Consider the following 17,527-nt stretch of genomic DNA (forward strand, 5'->3'; position numbering starts at 1 on the left):
GCGGTGGCTCGTCGCGAGCATCTCTGCAGACAACGGTAGACGGTCCTAATTCATCTAATGTTCGTGTTCTGCTGTAGAAGTTAACGGATCAGGTGTTACGCGCCACCAATTCTTTTTTCGAATAGCTAGTGGCCATTGCGCAAAGAACATGTCACAGCAACCCACCAGAGGAGTGGATGAAACCCATGTTTTTAACTCTTGCTATAAGCGTGAAAGCGCGACAGAAGAGTTGTCCCATCACATCTGTAGTGCTGTGGGTTATAAATTCGCAGATGTTCAGCTATTTAATAATGCACATAGTCATCTTCAGCCATGAGATGACCCAGAAACAGAAAACATCGGGACTAAGGCAAAAAAAAAAAAAAAAATCGCGAGCCCTCTACGCCATTTTTAAAGCGTTGGGTATACCGCCAGATGTGCCCGTGGGAAAACGTTTGTTCTTAAAGGCGAATATTAGTAGTTGTATTTGTGACAAAACGTCTAGCTCTACTACGTAGAGTCGTATTATAACATGATTGGCTGAAACAGAAGATGCAGTTTTTAATGAACAAGGAATAAATGTATGTCGGTCAGTGCGCGGTGGGTAGCGATCGACAGCTGCAGTGCTCTTAGGTCGTGTACACCTATACCGCAGCCTTCTTTGAAACTCAGTGCACTGTGACCCACTGATGTCCTCATTCTGGCCATGAATTAAACTTAAATTGGCTTCTGACTTTTGTTCGCGTAATTTCAGTCCTCCGTATCGTAAAGAAGCCCGGTCGCGCTAGCACAACGTGGGTCGCAAAGGAGGGTATACGCTGCGACAGTGTGTGAGTATCCTGTGTACGTGCACGGATGTGTGAGTGTGTGTCGTAGGCAAGTACATGACCATGCCTGTCTGTCAGTGTACTGGCACCACAGAAGAGCATGCTCTTCCACGCGTAAACACCGAACTAAGATTCACGCACTTTACAAAAGAAAAGCAGCTGAAAATCCTGTCCTTTGCCACGGAATGCACAGAGACGCCGGTCAGATATGTGAGCTTCAGGTTAAGCATTTTCAAATCTGAACATTGGCATCTTCCTCGATAGTGAGATCGGAAATTGCCGTGGCACAGTGCACTTAGTCGTAACATCTAAAATGTCGAACTTTACGCTTTCCAACACGCATCCAAGCACTTCACTGTCGCTTCGGGTGCTGGATGCACCGTAACTTTTGTAAACGTTACATGCTGGATGTCGATGTAGGTGTGCTGTGCAGCCGTGTTTGGATGGCTAAGGGAAATTCCCGCCATACGCGTTTAGGCAACGTACGCAGGCCCATTCAAAGCGGGATAAGAAGGGCGATTTAGTCCGGCGAGAAATAAATTCAAGCTTTCAGCATCTGGTTCCCAGTTTATGGACGCACAAGTGAAGCGAGGTGGCTACAGGGTCAACCACATGGCATTCGCTGTAGGCTTCTCGACTGGGAAGAAAGCAGCTTTTAAAAGCGGGCCTCCATGCGTGAAGCTCCCGGTAGGCTAGCACAAGTGGTGGGACAGCGCCAGGCTTTTGAATGAACGGGATTTGTTGCTGCTTCTTAAGACCTAGATACGGTGGATCAATTTTGTATGCTTTAAACACCTACTCAATCCGTACTATGAACTAACAAAACACTATCATCCTCTATTGTCGGCTTAGGGTTAGCCTCAAATGTGCACACACTTCATCGCGCTAAAATGTGGTTGGCTCCCGCCATGTAACGGGGATGGTGTTAAGGAAGTAGTTTGCCTGTAGCTCGTTGATACTCTCCTGGCTTCGGTGTTGCTTTCAAAATGGTACGGTCGCAGCGAGTCTAGATCGGGTGCAAAAACTAATCCTAGAAAATTGATGTTGATAAAGTAAGGGAACGAAACAGCTGTCACCTAAAACGTGCCAGGATTCGGCATGATATGCTTCGGGTACAAAACTAATTTCGAATGCTGATAAAATGAGAAGCCCGAAAACTGGACGGGGTATGTGGGTTTGGCCCCCTCGTTCTTAGAACTCTTCTGTGTCTTCACGCTATGCTTACCTGGCGACGATGTTGCGGTTGTCGACGAGCGTGACGAGTTGCGACTGGTGCTCTGCTCCATCCATCAAGGAGCTGTCCACCGAGAAGAAGGCCATGGACGACTGGCGGTCTTCCTCCGAAAGGGTACGCTCGTAGAACAGGTCGGGACGCACGCGGATGCGGCCCTGAGAAGCGGTGTCGTCCATGCGAGAGCACACCAGGGCGTTACCGGCGGCTAAATTATTGGAAACGTGAAACAAGTGTTTTTATCTACCTACTACTTAGCTCTGACCGGAGCATTGAACGGAGCCCAAGGAGGAATGGAGGAAGGCGATCGCATTGATAGAGCTGCTCGTAACAAAAACACCGTTGTGACTGGTTTGGCTGCAATGCGAACTGCGTAAACGGTAACCTTTTTTCGATGACGCCCGTAAATACGAGGGGTGTGCTCCTCAGCAAACCCCTTTGCTATAGTACTTGCTGGCGACAGTGGATAGACGAGCTCATGGACAATAGATACGCAGTGAATAGAGAGTATTCGTTTGACGGCGTGGTGGTGTTCCAACGCATGGAAAGGTGGCAGTGGTTCAGTATGATTCGTAACGGCCAGTGTGTAATTGAAACCATTCGAGAAGAAGTACGAAGCAAAAGTAATCCTGTCTACAGGTAATTATCGCAGGAACATTCGAGGATCTATACGGAAGCGGATGAGCGTAAGCAGACTTGAAGCAGGCGTGAGCCTCCTTACGCTCGCCCTGATCACGCCTCACGCCTATACGCTCACGCCTGCTTATACCTGATGTGACGCTCACGCGTGCTATAAGCAGGTGTGAGCGTAACGGGTCACTCACACAAGGCACTGCAATTATCAACGCAAGTGTCTCCCTAGAGAATCGGGAAGGATTTAACACCTGGTCTAGACCATTGCGACCGCTGCCACGCTGTTGTCTTCGAGTCAGTTAGCTAAATTTGCTCATATATGCTAGCATCTGAGCCGGTAACGAGAATAAACAAGGAATGTAGCGGCCTTCCTCGGTAATCTCGCACTATTTCAAAACGCAAAATTGAAGAAACCTAATAAGGTAAACCACCTGATAAGGTGCGTGGCCGGCACTCGGCAGGTCTCATAAGTCAGGTAGTGAAATTTGCATCTGGAACTTACGCTACAGTACGTTGGGCGAAAGTTGACGTGGTGGCAATTCGGTGACGCGTGGTCGGAATCACTGCAGTGGTAACTGCGGCAACGTATATCATGTAGACTAAGGTGCCGTTGCGTGGTACTTTTTGTTATCCGCGGCAACCAGAGCACCTCAGCTCCCATGACCATTTAATGTTTAAGAAACGTGACCACTCTCATCAACTATACAAAACATATTGTTTTTTACTAAATAAAATGGCCGTCCCGCAGAAGCAACGAGTGTTGACCAGCCGGTTCGTGACTAAAAATACAAAATGAACGTATGCCATGAAGGTATGTCAATGCACATATGCGCAATATTAATTTTTAAGTGTTGAGTGTTAAATTTACGTACGCGGTAAAGAAAAAAAATGGCCCCCCATCAGCTTGCTTGGAAATGTCGTGCGAAGAAATACCTTCTGCTGTTCCCGTTTTGTGATATTGTCTCTTCTCCTATCGCTGTGCCTCAGGCTGTTCGTATCCCTGTCCTTCCACCAAGAAGGAATATAATAGAAGCTTGCTCACTTAAATTTTCCCGTGGTCGCATGGGTCGCGCTCTATCTGTTCCGCCCTTACTTCCCGTCCCCATGCAAGAGATCGAAGAAACATATTTGTGGTCTCTGCCTTCATTTCGCCTGTTTTGGAATTCGTTGTTACCGTGTTTTATGATTATGGTGTTGCTAAAAGCAATTCTAATAATACTTTTAAATAAAAGAATGTTTGGACTGCAGTTATGCACGCACGTTTTGCTTCAAATATGTCTTATGCTTTGTTTTTGCTGAACAATGTGGACATGTACAATGGCCACCACAAGTGCGAGTATATTGCAGTGGCATCGACTATAAGATAATCCAACTGTTCGTCGCCTGCTGAATCGCACAGGCGACGCTAGGTACCCAAATAAACACTATCATTTTTAAGAGGCTTGAGGCATTACTAAACCGTTTACGGAAAATGCTACAGATGAGTGAAGCTAAAGTATTCTTCCGCCGTTCGCCAAAACGCGCTACCTAAAAGCACAGCCACCTTGATCGGTCGACGCCCCAGATAACGTTCGAATTGAAGGCCTTGACCATATCTGTCATAAAACAACAAATCTTTCACCTCGCGCAACAGCATAGCTTGTCACTGTGATCTGCTTTTGGTCTTTCTAGATGTTCAAACCAGCACTTCTGCTGCGTTCATAGGAACCAGCTGTAGAAATGCCAAAGCTCAGTGTTGGGTTGTTGAAGTAGAAAATGTAAAATTAGGGCTTCCCTCCAACGACCAGTTTTTTTCGCCGCTAGGGGGCCGAGCAGTGCGAACGTACCTTCGCATGGGCTCCGTGTTTTTCAACCTCTCCCGGCGGAAATTTCCAATGCAAGTGCCTTTCTGGTGTGGATACACTTCCCTAAGGACGATCCGCACCACCGGACACCACCCACTAGACCATCTGTGTCTCCAGTAGTGAGTTTCCACCACCTTTGGACAAGTGCCAGCCGAGCGCCGCGCTAAGCCTAACGCCGAACACCGGCCGCCACCGCCGGCGTGGTCGACCATGCCCGCCGTGGAGGAGGCCGACGAGGGGCAAGTCCCGCCCGAAGACCACAGCCAGACCTCAAGACGCCTCTACCCAAGGGCCATGGAAGTTGAAGGTGAGCCGCTTTCACCCGACGATACCGTTGGGTGGCTCGAAAGCTACAAGAAACTGCGCCGCAGGGAGCTGGAGAAGCTAAACCAGCCGCTAAACAATACAACGGCGGGCCGCCATGGCCAGGCTACCGGGATCTCCAACCCCCGAGCAACAGTTAGGACAGCTAACAAAGCAAAAAACAGAACGCCACTGCCTCCGCACCTGCCGCGAGAGGACCTAAAAATTGTTGTCCGACCGAGAAACGGCCTCAATGTCTCCGAACTGAGTGAAGCGCAACTACGCGACTGCATTACCAGGGCGACAGGGCTTGAACCCACGCAAGCGGCGGATGATATTCTACGCACAAACCCGAAGCAAAACACCTTCGTGATCACCACTCCCTCGGTAACCCGCGCGGAGTCTTATGTCAAGATCCGGGAACTCCCAGTCCGCGGAGCAACTTACGAAGCTGTGGCGTATGCGGCACCCCCGGAAAACACCTCCAGGGGAGTGATACGCAATATCCCAGACTACGACACCGCGGAAGACATCACTAAAAGCCTCGTATATAACAAGAATCCCACGATACTCCAAGCAAGGCGCATGGGCAAATCCAGTTCGGTCATCATCCTCTTCGAAGGAAGTAAAGTACCCTACTACGTCTATTATCGAGGAGCAGAAATGCGATGCTACCTACACAAGAAAACGCATGAAATTTGCGAAGCCTGCGGAAAAGTTGGGCACAGATCCGACGTGTGCCCTAAACCCGAAACCACGTACTGCAAGGTCTGCGGCATGCAACTACCGCCCGAAAACCACGCATGCGATCCGAAATGCGCACTGTGCGGTAAAGGTCATCCCACTGGCGACAATAAGTGTCACCAAAGATTCCAGACCCCGTACTTGCTGCGGCGACGTCAGTGGGAAAAGAAGCTCCGACAAGCTGAAGCAGACCGACGACGGAGAAGCTCCACGGGAAGACCACAGCCCACCAAAGAGCGAGAACGTGAACGAAGCCCGTCGACGACGAGGAAGAACCGATCCATCTCCTTCCCCCGTCTACCCGGCAGTGGAAACCACAAGTCGAGGGCCGAGAGCCGCGAAGACCCGCGACTCTCGAGACAAGGGAGCCGCATCCGCAAGGATCAAAGTCAGGCGACCACTCCAAACGTATCCCGGGATGCGAGGCGCTTACCACGGGAGGATCAGGCCAAGGACTACTGCAGTGAAGGCGGCCATCCAAGCACTCCGAAAGAAAAGGTGAGCTGGGTTAGCACGGTCTCCCAAAAAGCTAATGTTGGACCGATAGGGATACCCGTCCCGAACACACAAGAGAATGAGCAATCCGAACTCGCGCGCATTCGGCAACTATTAGAGTTAGTCCTGCAAGAGAACAGGGAGCTTAAAATGGAACTAGCAGCACTCAAAAGAGGAAAAGAGACCGCTCCCGTGACATCTCAGGCCAAAAGCACAAACGCACAAGCATCCAAACCCAACGAAGAGCCAACACCTATGAACGAGGCACCCACCCGAGGAAACAACAAATTAGGCGAAGACTCCGACCCTCCGCGCAAACGAACAAAGGAAGAGTGCGAACCGGCAGCACTAGAGGAAAAAGTCGAGAAAAAACTCAAGGATTTCGCCACAACCATCAGGGCCGAGGTGAGGGCGGCCATATCGGAATCTATAGCGGCGATGCAAGCAATAGTAAACGGCGCCCAAGCAGGCATGAGCGACAGGTTTAGCCAGATAGAAACATCAGTAAGACAGATGAGCAGCAGAATGAGCCAAATGGATGCAACTCTGATGGATAAGAAATCTAAGCATAGCAAACCCTACGACAGACCCAGCTCAAAAGATACGCTCAGGACCGCCGACTACAGCTGCCATGGCGACGCAGACAACTAAATATCCGCAATACCGCATATGGCAGTGGAACTGCAGAGGCTTCAGAAAGAAGCGAAGCAACGTAGAATTATACTTAGGCACACACCAGACGCCTCCCAACATAATAGCCTTACAGGAAACAGGGGGCAAAGCCAAGCTTGCAAGCTACAGGGCCTTCATAGACCTCAATGCCACAAGCAACACGGCCACGGTTACCACCTTGGTTGGAAGAAATTTACCGACGTTCCAGCACGACACCGAGGAAACCACCGTCGAGCACGTTCTCTTAGAAATCTTTGCCACATCCAAACGAGACGAAACCAGTCTGTTCATCCTAAACTTATACAGTAGCCCCAAGAAGCAGCACAGATTTGCGAACCTATTCCGCAAGACGATTGAAATAGCCAGGGGCCACCCATTGGTAATACTCGGAGATTTTAACGCGGCCCACCCTGCATGGGGGTACGCGAAGGAGCTGATTAAGGGCAGGAACTTGTGGGCAGATGCACAGAGAGAGGGTTTGTCGTTAATCACGGATCCAAGCCAACCTACGCGACAGGGGAACAGCGTCACCAGAGACACGACGCCGGATCTTGCATTCGTTAGAAACCTCGCCAAAGACAACAGCGCCGAATGGAGTAACTTGCGCCAGGACCTCGGTAGCGATCACGTCATTACAGCCATTCAAATAACAGCGGGTCCCACCAAACCCAGAGGTGTGGCATGCAAAATCACTGATTGGGAGAAATTCAGGCAATGCCCCGAGTCGTACATAGCGCCATTGATGACATTGCAGAATGGACGACTAAAATTAAGAAACGGGCAGAGGAAGCCACTACAACCATTCCAGAGGAAGAAGGGCTCCAACAGGCAGACTCCAGACTCCTACACATGTGGCAGGCCAAAGAGAGCCTTCAAAAACGGCTCGAGAGAAATAAACGCAGCCGCCCGCTTAAAAGACGCATAGCGAAGCTCAACCTAGAAATACAAGAGTATGCTGACAAGCTCGCGCTGCAAAACTGGCACGCGCTATGCGAGTGCGCGGAGCTCCAAATGAGTACGCCCAAGATGTGGAACTTATTAAGGCACCTCATAGACCCACCAAAAGCAAGACCGAGCAATGCCGGGGTCTGGAGAAACTCCTCCATACGCACAATCGAGGAGACCTAAACGAGACCATCCGAGAGTTGCGGGCCAAATACACGCCAGAACATCCCGTAGTCGAGCATGGAGATTACACAGGCACTCCGAATGCAAAACTCGACCAGCCCTTCACCATGGAGGAACTTAGGGCAGCCTTACAAGGCCTCAAACCAAACTCAGCCCCTGGTCCGGACGGCATTACCAACAAGATGCTGCGGAACCTCGCGGACGAAGAATGTGAACTCCTACTCGACTACTTTAACAAATGCTGGGACACGGCGACTCTACCCAAGCAATGGAAGAAGGCATCAGTGCGGCTGATACCCAAGCCGGGGAAACCTCTCAGTGTAGACAATCTCAGGCCGATTTCCCTCACGTCGTGCCTTGGTAAACTTCTAGATTATATGGTCCTGAACAGAATAAACGACCACATGGAGGACAACCAGCTCTACCCGCACTCTATGGTGGGTTTCAGGGCCGGTTTGTCGACCCAGGATGTTATGCTACAGCTGCAACACCAAATAGTTAATACCGAAGACACGGCACCCACGGATGGCCGCGTAATAGTCGCACTAGACCTTACCAAAGCTTTTGACAGACTCAAGCACGAGTCCATACTCCGAAGCCTCCAGAGCCTAGGGATAGGCAAAAAAACATATGACTACATCAGAGAATTTATCATGTCCAGGACGGCGCAACTCAAGGTGGGGACACACGCATCACCGGAGACCCCCACGGGGAGCATAGGGACGCCTCAGGGCTCAGTACTCTCTCCCTTCCTGTTCAACGCCACTATGATTGAACTTGCCAACAGGCTGCAGGGTATTGACGAAGTAAACCACAGCATCTACGCAGACGACGTCACGCTGTGGACTGCGGGCGGCCGAGACGGCGACATACAAGACCGCCTCCAGGAGGTCATCGACGCCGTCGAGGCACACGCAAAAACCCTAGGCCTCTCGTGCTCCCCCGAAAAATCGGAACAGCTTACCTACCAGCCCACACGGAGGGGCAGAAAACCCAAGTGCGGGCCCCAGACGCACAGCATAACGCTAAAAGTGGGAGAAACTCCGATCCCCGAGGTGTCCGAAATACGAGTCCTCGGCCTGCACCTGCAAGCCAACGGGCACAATGGCAAGACCGTAGAATACCTAGAAAAGACAGCCCACCAAATCACGTGACTAATTACGCGGATTGCCAGCAAGAACAGGGGCATGAAAGAAAAGACGCTGCTAAGGCTCGTCTACGCCTTTGTTATTAGCAGGGTTACATATGCAGCCTCGTTCCTACCCCTCAAGCAGGTAGAGAAGCAGAAAATCAACACCCTCATCAAGAGAGCACACAAGCAAGCCCTCGGGATACCAATATGCACCCCAAACAAGAAATTAGACGCGTTGGGTGTACACAACACGCTCGAAGAACTCATCGAGGCGCAACGCACTTCGCACCTCGAACGCCTCACCAAGACGGCCACCGGCAGACACCTACTGGATAGCCTGCGCATACCATACGAGAAAACCTTCGGCGACAAGCTCTCCGTCCCCGCCGAACTACGGAAAGGCATCCGCGTTCCACTTCTTCCCAAGAATATGCACCCACTATACAACGAGAAGCGGAGACAGCTGCGAGCCCAGGCGCTCAAGAAACAACTTCGGGACGATCCGCACGTCGTTTATACAGACGCGGCCACTTACGAACAACGTGGAGCTATGGCTTCGGTCGTCACTGACCACTCGGGCAAAGTTCTAGCCGCCTGCTTCTAACCAAACACCCGGAGGAGGGCGAAGAACTGGCCATTGCACTAGCCCTAGCAACGACCCAAGCGCGGAAAATCGTTAGCGACTCCCAGCCAGCGATCCGCAATTTCGCACGAGGAAGAATTTCCGGCGCGGCGCTAAAGGTTCTTTCCCGCCGCGAGACAAACCAAAATGCCACAACCACGTTGATATGGACGCCCGCACACGCGGCACTAGAAGGCAATGAATGGGCCAACGAGGCTGCTCGAGATCTTACCCACCGAGAGCCCCCGCAACCCGGCTTACAATCAATGGACAACGCCAAGGATCGCCTCTGTGCTTACCGAGACGTGCTCGAACACTACAAAGGGGAAAGACGAACCTACCCGGCTGCCCACCCCTCGCTCACTAAGAAGCAAGAAGTCGCGTGGAGACGCCTCCAGACGAACACGTATCCTAATCCAGGCCTTTACAGGCACTTCCATCCGGATATACACGACGGCAAATGCAAGCACTGCCCAGAAATTGCGAGCTTGACTCACATGTTATGGGAATGCCCCAGTGTCCAGAAGAAAGATTTTAGCAATACCAAAGGCACATTTATTATAAATAGTAAAGAGCAATGGGAGACCGTGCTACACAGCGAAAACCCTGACATCCAGCAGTGGGCCGTCCAAAGGGCCGAAGACGCCGCCAGGAGTCAAGATATCTTGGCCGTCGTCTAAGGCGCCACGGGCCTGAATAGGCCTCTTCTTTGGACTAAATAAAGTTATTTCCTCCTCCTCCTCCAACGACCAACAAATGTCGCTCACTTGGAGGCTGCTGCTGTCGGGGCTTCTCGGGCCGGGCACCATGGTAAGCATGATGCCTTCGGTGGCCTGCGGCCCTGTGCCGAGGTTCGCGCCAAGCGCTGGCGGCTTGGCAATGGTGGAGGACATCTCGTACACGGCCACAGGACGTAGCGGCCGCGTCGCGGGAGCCAGCTTGGAAGGCTCGTACGTGCTGGTGAGGCTACTGTCGCTACCCGAGGGAACGCCAACCGCCGCTCCCGCAGACGCCATGGGCCGCATCAGGAAACCGGCAACGACACCCTGTTTTAGGAAACCAACCAGATGCTCTGTTTAAATGTGCCTATCATGGAAAAACATCAGTGTCACGTTCGTAGAATCGAACCCTGAAGTTAGAGAGCCTGTCACGATGACTTCTTTCTTCATTTTCTGGCAAGAGCCATTTTAAGGAGCCCAAGTTGTGTATATAACCCACAGCTCCACTGCAAAAGCTCTTTACGCCAGTGTAACTTCACAGTGCGCCCTGGCTTACCGGAAAATAATCTGCAAAAAACACTGTTCCAGTGCCGTCTTTTCGGCTCGAATCTAAACGACACATCCTCAATCTCAGTTCATATCACACAGACCCACGGTTGCTGTTGTAAGCGACTTTCTGTGACTGGTCTAAATTTAAACAGGACTTTGTCCATTGTTTTAAAACCAGCTTGACGACTGCAAAAACCGCAATGTGTGTGAGGACTCGCAAGAACCAAACTGAAAATGATGTAAGCATGAATATGCGATGACCGAACCTCACTGGGAGTTGGGCTTGATCTGGTGTAAGGAAATAGCGTCTATTAAACGTGTGTAACAGTTAGCTCACCTACAAAACAAATTGTTCCTGCCTGACATAACAAATGTCTGGTTTCCTTGTACAGATTTGCATCGTGCCCCATGTTTGCAGATGTGTCCACTGCGCATGGTGTAGTTCTAAAGCGACTGGTCGATTTGGCATGCGTTCCAGCCAACCTTCACACTATTCAAAAGTTATTCTAAGAGATACTTCAACAAAGTGTTAAAAATACTGACATTGGTTTGGGAGTTATGAATTTTGCTTTGTGCTGAGGAGCAGCAAAGTACACGCGAGTTTCGGGAGGCAGCGACAGATTCAACAAAAACTGACGAGACCTCTTGATACGTGATAGCCCCTTTACAGCTGCCCTATTGCGGCCATATCGGGCAGCCGAAAGGCTAGCTTCCACTTTATATTTTTTGTAACAGTACCCACTATTGTGAGCCATGAAATCTTCGTGCACGGGGTAAAGCGAAACAGAATGTGTTGTCAGTTTTTGATTTTCCAGCGATTAGGACGTCTGTCTTGACAGTTTTCTTCGTGGTCCCTTTTCCTCTAAGCCAACTCGCATCAGCAGCCGATTACAGCATGAGGCTTCTAGGAGCAACGTTGTGCTATCTCATTGTGTTATTTCACAGTCATAGGCGCAGTTAGCAGTTCATTCGCCTTTGCTGAGTTCAATGAGCTAGGCTAGCTCTATTCACAGTCGTTAACTGTACAGGGTGGAGACACGTATACGTTGGCGGCGCAATGTCAGGTCACTCGCTCGCCGCCACAGCAACTCACTGTAGCAAGACCGCACTAAATTTTCACCGTAACGCGATCTCCTCGAGAAGTTTGAATCATCTTATCTATTTCGCGTTGCTGTGTCTTGTGGCAAACGAAAACAACTATGCATTTGAGCACTTCGACCCAACAGGGGTGGCACGGCGCCGTTCGAAGGGTGTATCCGCCCTGCACAGCGGAGCTGGAATCGAGGTGCCATGCACGGAGCAGTGTATTCGCGGCACCTGGAGGTTAAGACCGGAGCAGATGATGAGCGCCCCCTTCCAGCCGTAGTAGCGAATGAGCGCCTGCATGAGTGGCGCCATGACGAAGGTGCCCACACCCGAGCCGCACACCGTGATGCCCGTTGCTAGTGAGCGTCGCCGGTCGAAATACGACGTTACGCACACGATTGCCGGCAACAGCGTCAAGCCAAATCCGGTCCCTGCGGCAGACCACATTCGCGCACGCCGAGAGCGTCATCTGCCCAATCCCGTGCACATATGAATGTACGCATGTACTAATCAGCAGTCTTTATTTCTGGTTTTACGAGTTCGGTCGAAGAGACAAGTAAAGAGATAGTGATAGAACATGATGATGTACGGCTGCCTCTAAGCACAAATGTTTGCCTACTTACGTACATACTTTACATTTAAAGCTGACGGTGACGATAACGATGAGCCGGGGATTTTGTTTCTACGCCCATGAGTTGAAATCATGAATCGTTTTGCTGTAAGGGCGCAGCTTTGGGCACATCGAAGTTCTTTCACAACTCAGGACTGTGAAGGTGCACAGTGTAATGCAAACTATTTTTGGGAAGCTAACACTGAAGGCGACAGCTCCCTGTGTGTGCAGCAGCAAGTTTATCACTATGTTTTCCATGTTTGTGAGCTGTAAGAACTTTAAATTTTTAATGTACGAGGAGCTTATTTTAATAGGAGGTAGGCTAAGGCTGGAGTTTGGAGAAATATTTTGCCTGTTCATATGCAAGTCGACCCCTTGCGTGCTCTATCTGAAGTATCCCTTTTCTGAAATTTTTCTACTAAACGATTCTTTAGCGGTAGCGGTTTGAGCAAGAAAACTGAAGAGGTTTTCCTTCGTATCGAAGGTTTGACCTGTACATTCAATAGCGCCAGCCCATATCGTGTATATAGAGCGATTTGTGACGGCAGAACGCATTGATTCCTTTAGTGGTTACAACGAACACACAAAAATCTGGAATGTTAGGAATGTGCATCAATCGGATTTAAAGAGCACGCACATACCGGCGACGAGTCCCAACGAGAAGTAGAGGAACTTGATACTGGTGGCGTAGATGCTGATTAACAGCCCCAGTGCGGAAATGAGCGAGCCTGCGATGGCGATGGGCCGGCAGCCGTACCGGATTGTCAAACCGCTTGCTATGGGGCCTAAGTGAAACGAGGCGCAAAAACATCGCATCACGATAAGCGCAGGAAACCACCTTTAACACGGATCACAGTGATATGGAAGTATTAAAACGTCAACGCACGTCATGTGAACTCTGGCAACATGACGCTATGACATTTATACTGATGGGAGCTAAATAAAAATAAAACACTGCCTCAACTTTAGGAGATATACCAATGGTACTCAAAAAGGTTTCGCGCGCCTGCCAGGATTCCTATCTTAAAGCTAGAAAGTAAGTGACCACGGAAGAAGCAGGCGAGCGGGAGGTGCTCAGCTGGCAAGCAAACAATCTGCGCTGTAGTAAAAGCTGAATAAATGCTACTCAACTATATATCCTTTTAAAGGGACACTGAAGTGAATGTCAAGCTCCCGTTTTTGCTTGCACTGCGTAGACTGGCTCAAATTAGCACACTTTTCATCGTTTATCCGGTTGACAAGTCGGTAATTATTTTACAAAGCGCGAAAGAAGAACAACTACCATGCGCGGTTTGTGGCGGCCGCACCAACTAAAGACTGCGACGACGGGAGGAGACACACCGTGATTGGACGATGCCCAAGGTTAGCAACCAAACAAGTTTCGGTTTCGGTTCTGTAAAACAACGTGCTTGACATCCGACGGCATCGTGGAATGGGCATTTTCAATACCTCAGTAATCGTCGTCCCGCGCTTCTGCCATGTTGTCGGCTGTAAAATGCATAAGATAAGGCTCCCAGGACGGCTTGGAACCGTAGCAATCACAAGCCGAGGCCTACGCAGTGGATGAACGCCCTCCGCGTCCCCGCAGACTCTCAAATGCCATGCGCTTTTCCCCCATATTTGGAGCTTGCCTCACTCATTGCCTGTATCGTAAAAAGCGTGTTCGCACCAGGCCAAGGGTCTGTTGATTCTGGCCTGTGCCCACTGCCCGCAAGCAGTCGATGCTTATGGCAACAGCACGCCAATCAGAACTAGCTAGCGCGCCAGCGTCAGCCTGTGCGCGTACTGGGAACTAGTTCGTGGAGCAACCAACGTTGCGGCCCAAAAAAAGGTGAACTCAGCACAGAAAACATCGGCGGAAAACGAAAAAGTTCTTATAAAAAAAAAAAACCACGTACACCGGGAATTCGAACTTGTGACTTTCAAAACACTTGCGCTGACATACCTAGCGCTCCAAACTACTCGGCCACGGGCGAGTGGTGCCGACCTTGGAAATGTAATGTATATAATGTATAACCAGTTTACACTTGTATTTAGGTTTAGTATTTCAAGCAGCTTAGGTGACTATTTGTTGTATTGCGCTCGTTCAGTAAGCTTCCCTCAAGTTTCCACAATATCTCACGTCTAGCAATTGCATTTCCTAGACGGAAAAGCGTTCGCAGATGCGTACTCGTGCTACTGACCGCTGTGCTTGTTCACCCAGCGCAAGAAAGTGCTACCCGCACCCTAGTTTTATGCTGTACGGTAAAAGTATCAGTTGATTTTATTCTCTTAGTACCTATGTTGACTTCGCTGACTCTTCTCCCGCCTTCAAGAGGCCTTATAATTTCCTACTGGAGTACCAGTTTGCGAAGCATCTCATGTGCGCTTGTGCAGCGCTTGTGTGAAGCGACCTCGATTTGGAGCTAAATACAGTGTACAAGCTAACGAAGTAAAGAAAGGCACATTCTTCCATTCACAAACGTGTCCTGGCTTCGTTTCAACTGAGCGAACGAAATGCGAGGACCCGTCGGCGACCGGCGACGAAACGCTGGGCCGACTGACTGTCTGAAGGCTGGAGAGCCGTGGAGTAGCGCAGTCAATGATCATCTCCTCCAGACGTCACACGAAAACGCCACAGAAAATGGGCGAGGGTGCAGAGAGGAGGACAGCATTTTTGAATTGCTTTTTCTACTAAATAAATTCGCGTAAACGCGCTCAGAGTGGTCGAAACGGGGCCTCGGTACTCCGGACTACAATTTGCGCTCGCAATCCCGCAATGTTTACAAATCACTTCAGTATCCTAAGACACCGCGTACAACATATTGCACTTTCATATTTCAGCGCTCGGTAAAGAAAACTGGCTGAAAGCGAAACCAAAACTGTCTCTCAAAGCTAGAGTAGAGACTGGTGGTACAATCTGTCTGTGTTTCATGCAGCTGTAGCTGCGCGATTACGCTTATACTACCAAACAAAAATGGCGGTTTTCGGTCCGGAAGTTTTCTATCGGCGTTGTCAAAGTAAATCATTTTCATGTGTTTAAAAATGCTGTCACACTAATGATTTTTGTGTTACAATCTCATGCAAGGCAAAGGTGTCATTGAGCGCCCTTATTTGTGCCGAGACTTTTCTGTTTGCTTCTTCATTTCACTCGTAAATTCTTTGTGCGACAGGTTGCACGTAAGGCCAATGTTGACCCTTTGTCACTACGTTTAGCAGAACCCATTATTTTAATTTTCTCTTTTTTTCTGTTGAAATTAGTGGTCTATTAGGGCGAAGGCTCTTAGGGCCGAGGAAGGGGCTGAGCTGTTGGCGTCTCCTGTCGTCGTCATCGTAATCGTCGTATCATGTAGTTACTATTCTATAACACCGAGAAACTCGTTTACAACTCGCGCTAGAACGTAACGCGCACTCAAAAAACGCCGCGACACTTGTTTACTCCTCGCGCTAGAAAGCTTCATGCTTCATAGACGAGACTTACTGCAAAGCTGTATACCACTACCTTCCAACGGTTTCATCTCCGGTGGCAAAAACGCCAAGATGCCAAGAATACACTTATACACTGCATGCTTCGCCCCTCCCCAGGTTTCACGTTAGTGGAGATGGCCCGGGATTTTTTATTGCATGTAAATAATTAAAAATCTCTTGAGATGCCGCCGAGGCCTCTGCCCTCGAAATTCGTTTGAGGATTGCGACAAAGGGAGACAAGCAGCACCGATAACATGTTTCTTTTGCGGGAGACTTCCTTTCCCCTAAAACATTTCAGAATGCAAGACAAGGCCTTAAGGGCTTGCCAAGATAAAGCTCTTCAAGCCTGTCCGCTTGGACTTCCCAGGAACTAACTACTTAACTGGGCCCTTACCGGTGAAGGGAATAATTTGCTCGTCAACGCAGATGTTCGGTGAGCACTGCGGAGCCAGGCAAGCGCTTCTAATGATGTCGAGAAGAGGACGGACTTCCCATAGCCCAACGGCTTCTTTATATTGAATGGAAAAAGCGAGGCGCAAACACACGCACACACAACACCACACAACACACACACACAAAACACCGGCAACACACACAACACGCTCACAGTAACACGCACACAACACAACACACAGCACAGACACACTCACATAACACACACACAACACAACACACAGCACGGACACACACACACACACACGCACACACACACACAATCTCTATCACATCATGTTTCATGGTTTTTTGACAACTTATTCCCAGTGTGCCATATATTGCACGTGATAGCTTCAACAAAACGTCATAGCAAATAAAGAATGATATCATAAGTATCCCTGTACTCTAATTCAATGTTTAAAAATATTAACTTGTTTTTACTACGTCATGTTTCGTGTCTTAGGAGGATAAAACCTCGATTGCAAGTGCAGCATCTCTCATCATTCGCGACCTTTCCCTAATAGACCGCCACACCGCAACATGCATTATTTCGTCAATAATAGTTTCAATGTAAAATAGATTCCGCTGTGTCATTGACTTGTATCTGGAGATACGAGCGTATCCTTCGAACGGCCACAAATGCGCCGAACAGCAAGGCACATTCACCCCCGCCAGGTCGGTAAACTGCACAAGTAAACGGCAGAGCGAATGCGGCAGTTTGTTGTTATTAGCGATAGCGAAGTATTGCGGGGGGCGAAGAAGAGAACTAACTATACAGCGGCAAGAGCTAGTACTTCACAGGAGGGAGCACTACTCACTGGAGATGAGGTAGCAGCCGAAGGTGATGGAGGAGATGAGGGAGGTGGCGGCGTGACCCTCGCGGAAGTAGTCGAGGAACTCGTCGAAGAAGATGCCCGACGAGTACATGAAGCCGTCGATCACCAGGTGGCAGATGAAGCCCGCCAGCACCACCATCCAGCCCCAGCCTCCGTCCGGTGGGGGTGGGCCGGCCTCCAGCATCACCGTCCGCGCAATCATGCTGGTCGTGTCCATGGCTTGCTGCAGCAGCAA

The 17,527-nt window shown here is 49.9% G+C and overlaps 1 protein-coding gene across 1 annotated transcript in view; it reads right to left on the bottom strand.

Annotated features, from left to right (window-relative positions):
- The window catches only part of LOC144168234 (monocarboxylate transporter 13-like), a 61,679-nt gene that overhangs the window by 18,386 nt on the left and 25,766 nt on the right, over window positions 1–17,527 (bottom strand). The window contains exons 2-6 of the mRNA XM_077697262.1: window positions 17,275–17,515; window positions 13,216–13,359; window positions 12,196–12,395; window positions 10,378–10,656; window positions 2,032–2,195 (exon numbers count right to left, since the gene is read on the bottom strand). Of these exons, the coding sequence (XP_077553388.1) occupies window positions 2,032–2,195; window positions 10,378–10,656; window positions 12,196–12,395; window positions 13,216–13,359; window positions 17,275–17,509 (1,022 nt within the window). The 5' untranslated portion in view covers window positions 17,510–17,515. The remainder of the gene's footprint in view (window positions 1–2,031; window positions 2,196–10,377; window positions 10,657–12,195; window positions 12,396–13,215; window positions 13,360–17,274; window positions 17,516–17,527) is intronic.

This window comes from Haemaphysalis longicornis, unplaced genomic scaffold, assembly GCF_048455015.1.
Source record: "Haemaphysalis longicornis isolate Haplotype H1 unplaced genomic scaffold, Haemaphysalis longicornis Haplotype H1 scaffold_2, whole genome shotgun sequence".
Lineage (NCBI taxonomy): Eukaryota > Metazoa > Arthropoda > Arachnida > Ixodida > Ixodidae > Haemaphysalis > Haemaphysalis longicornis.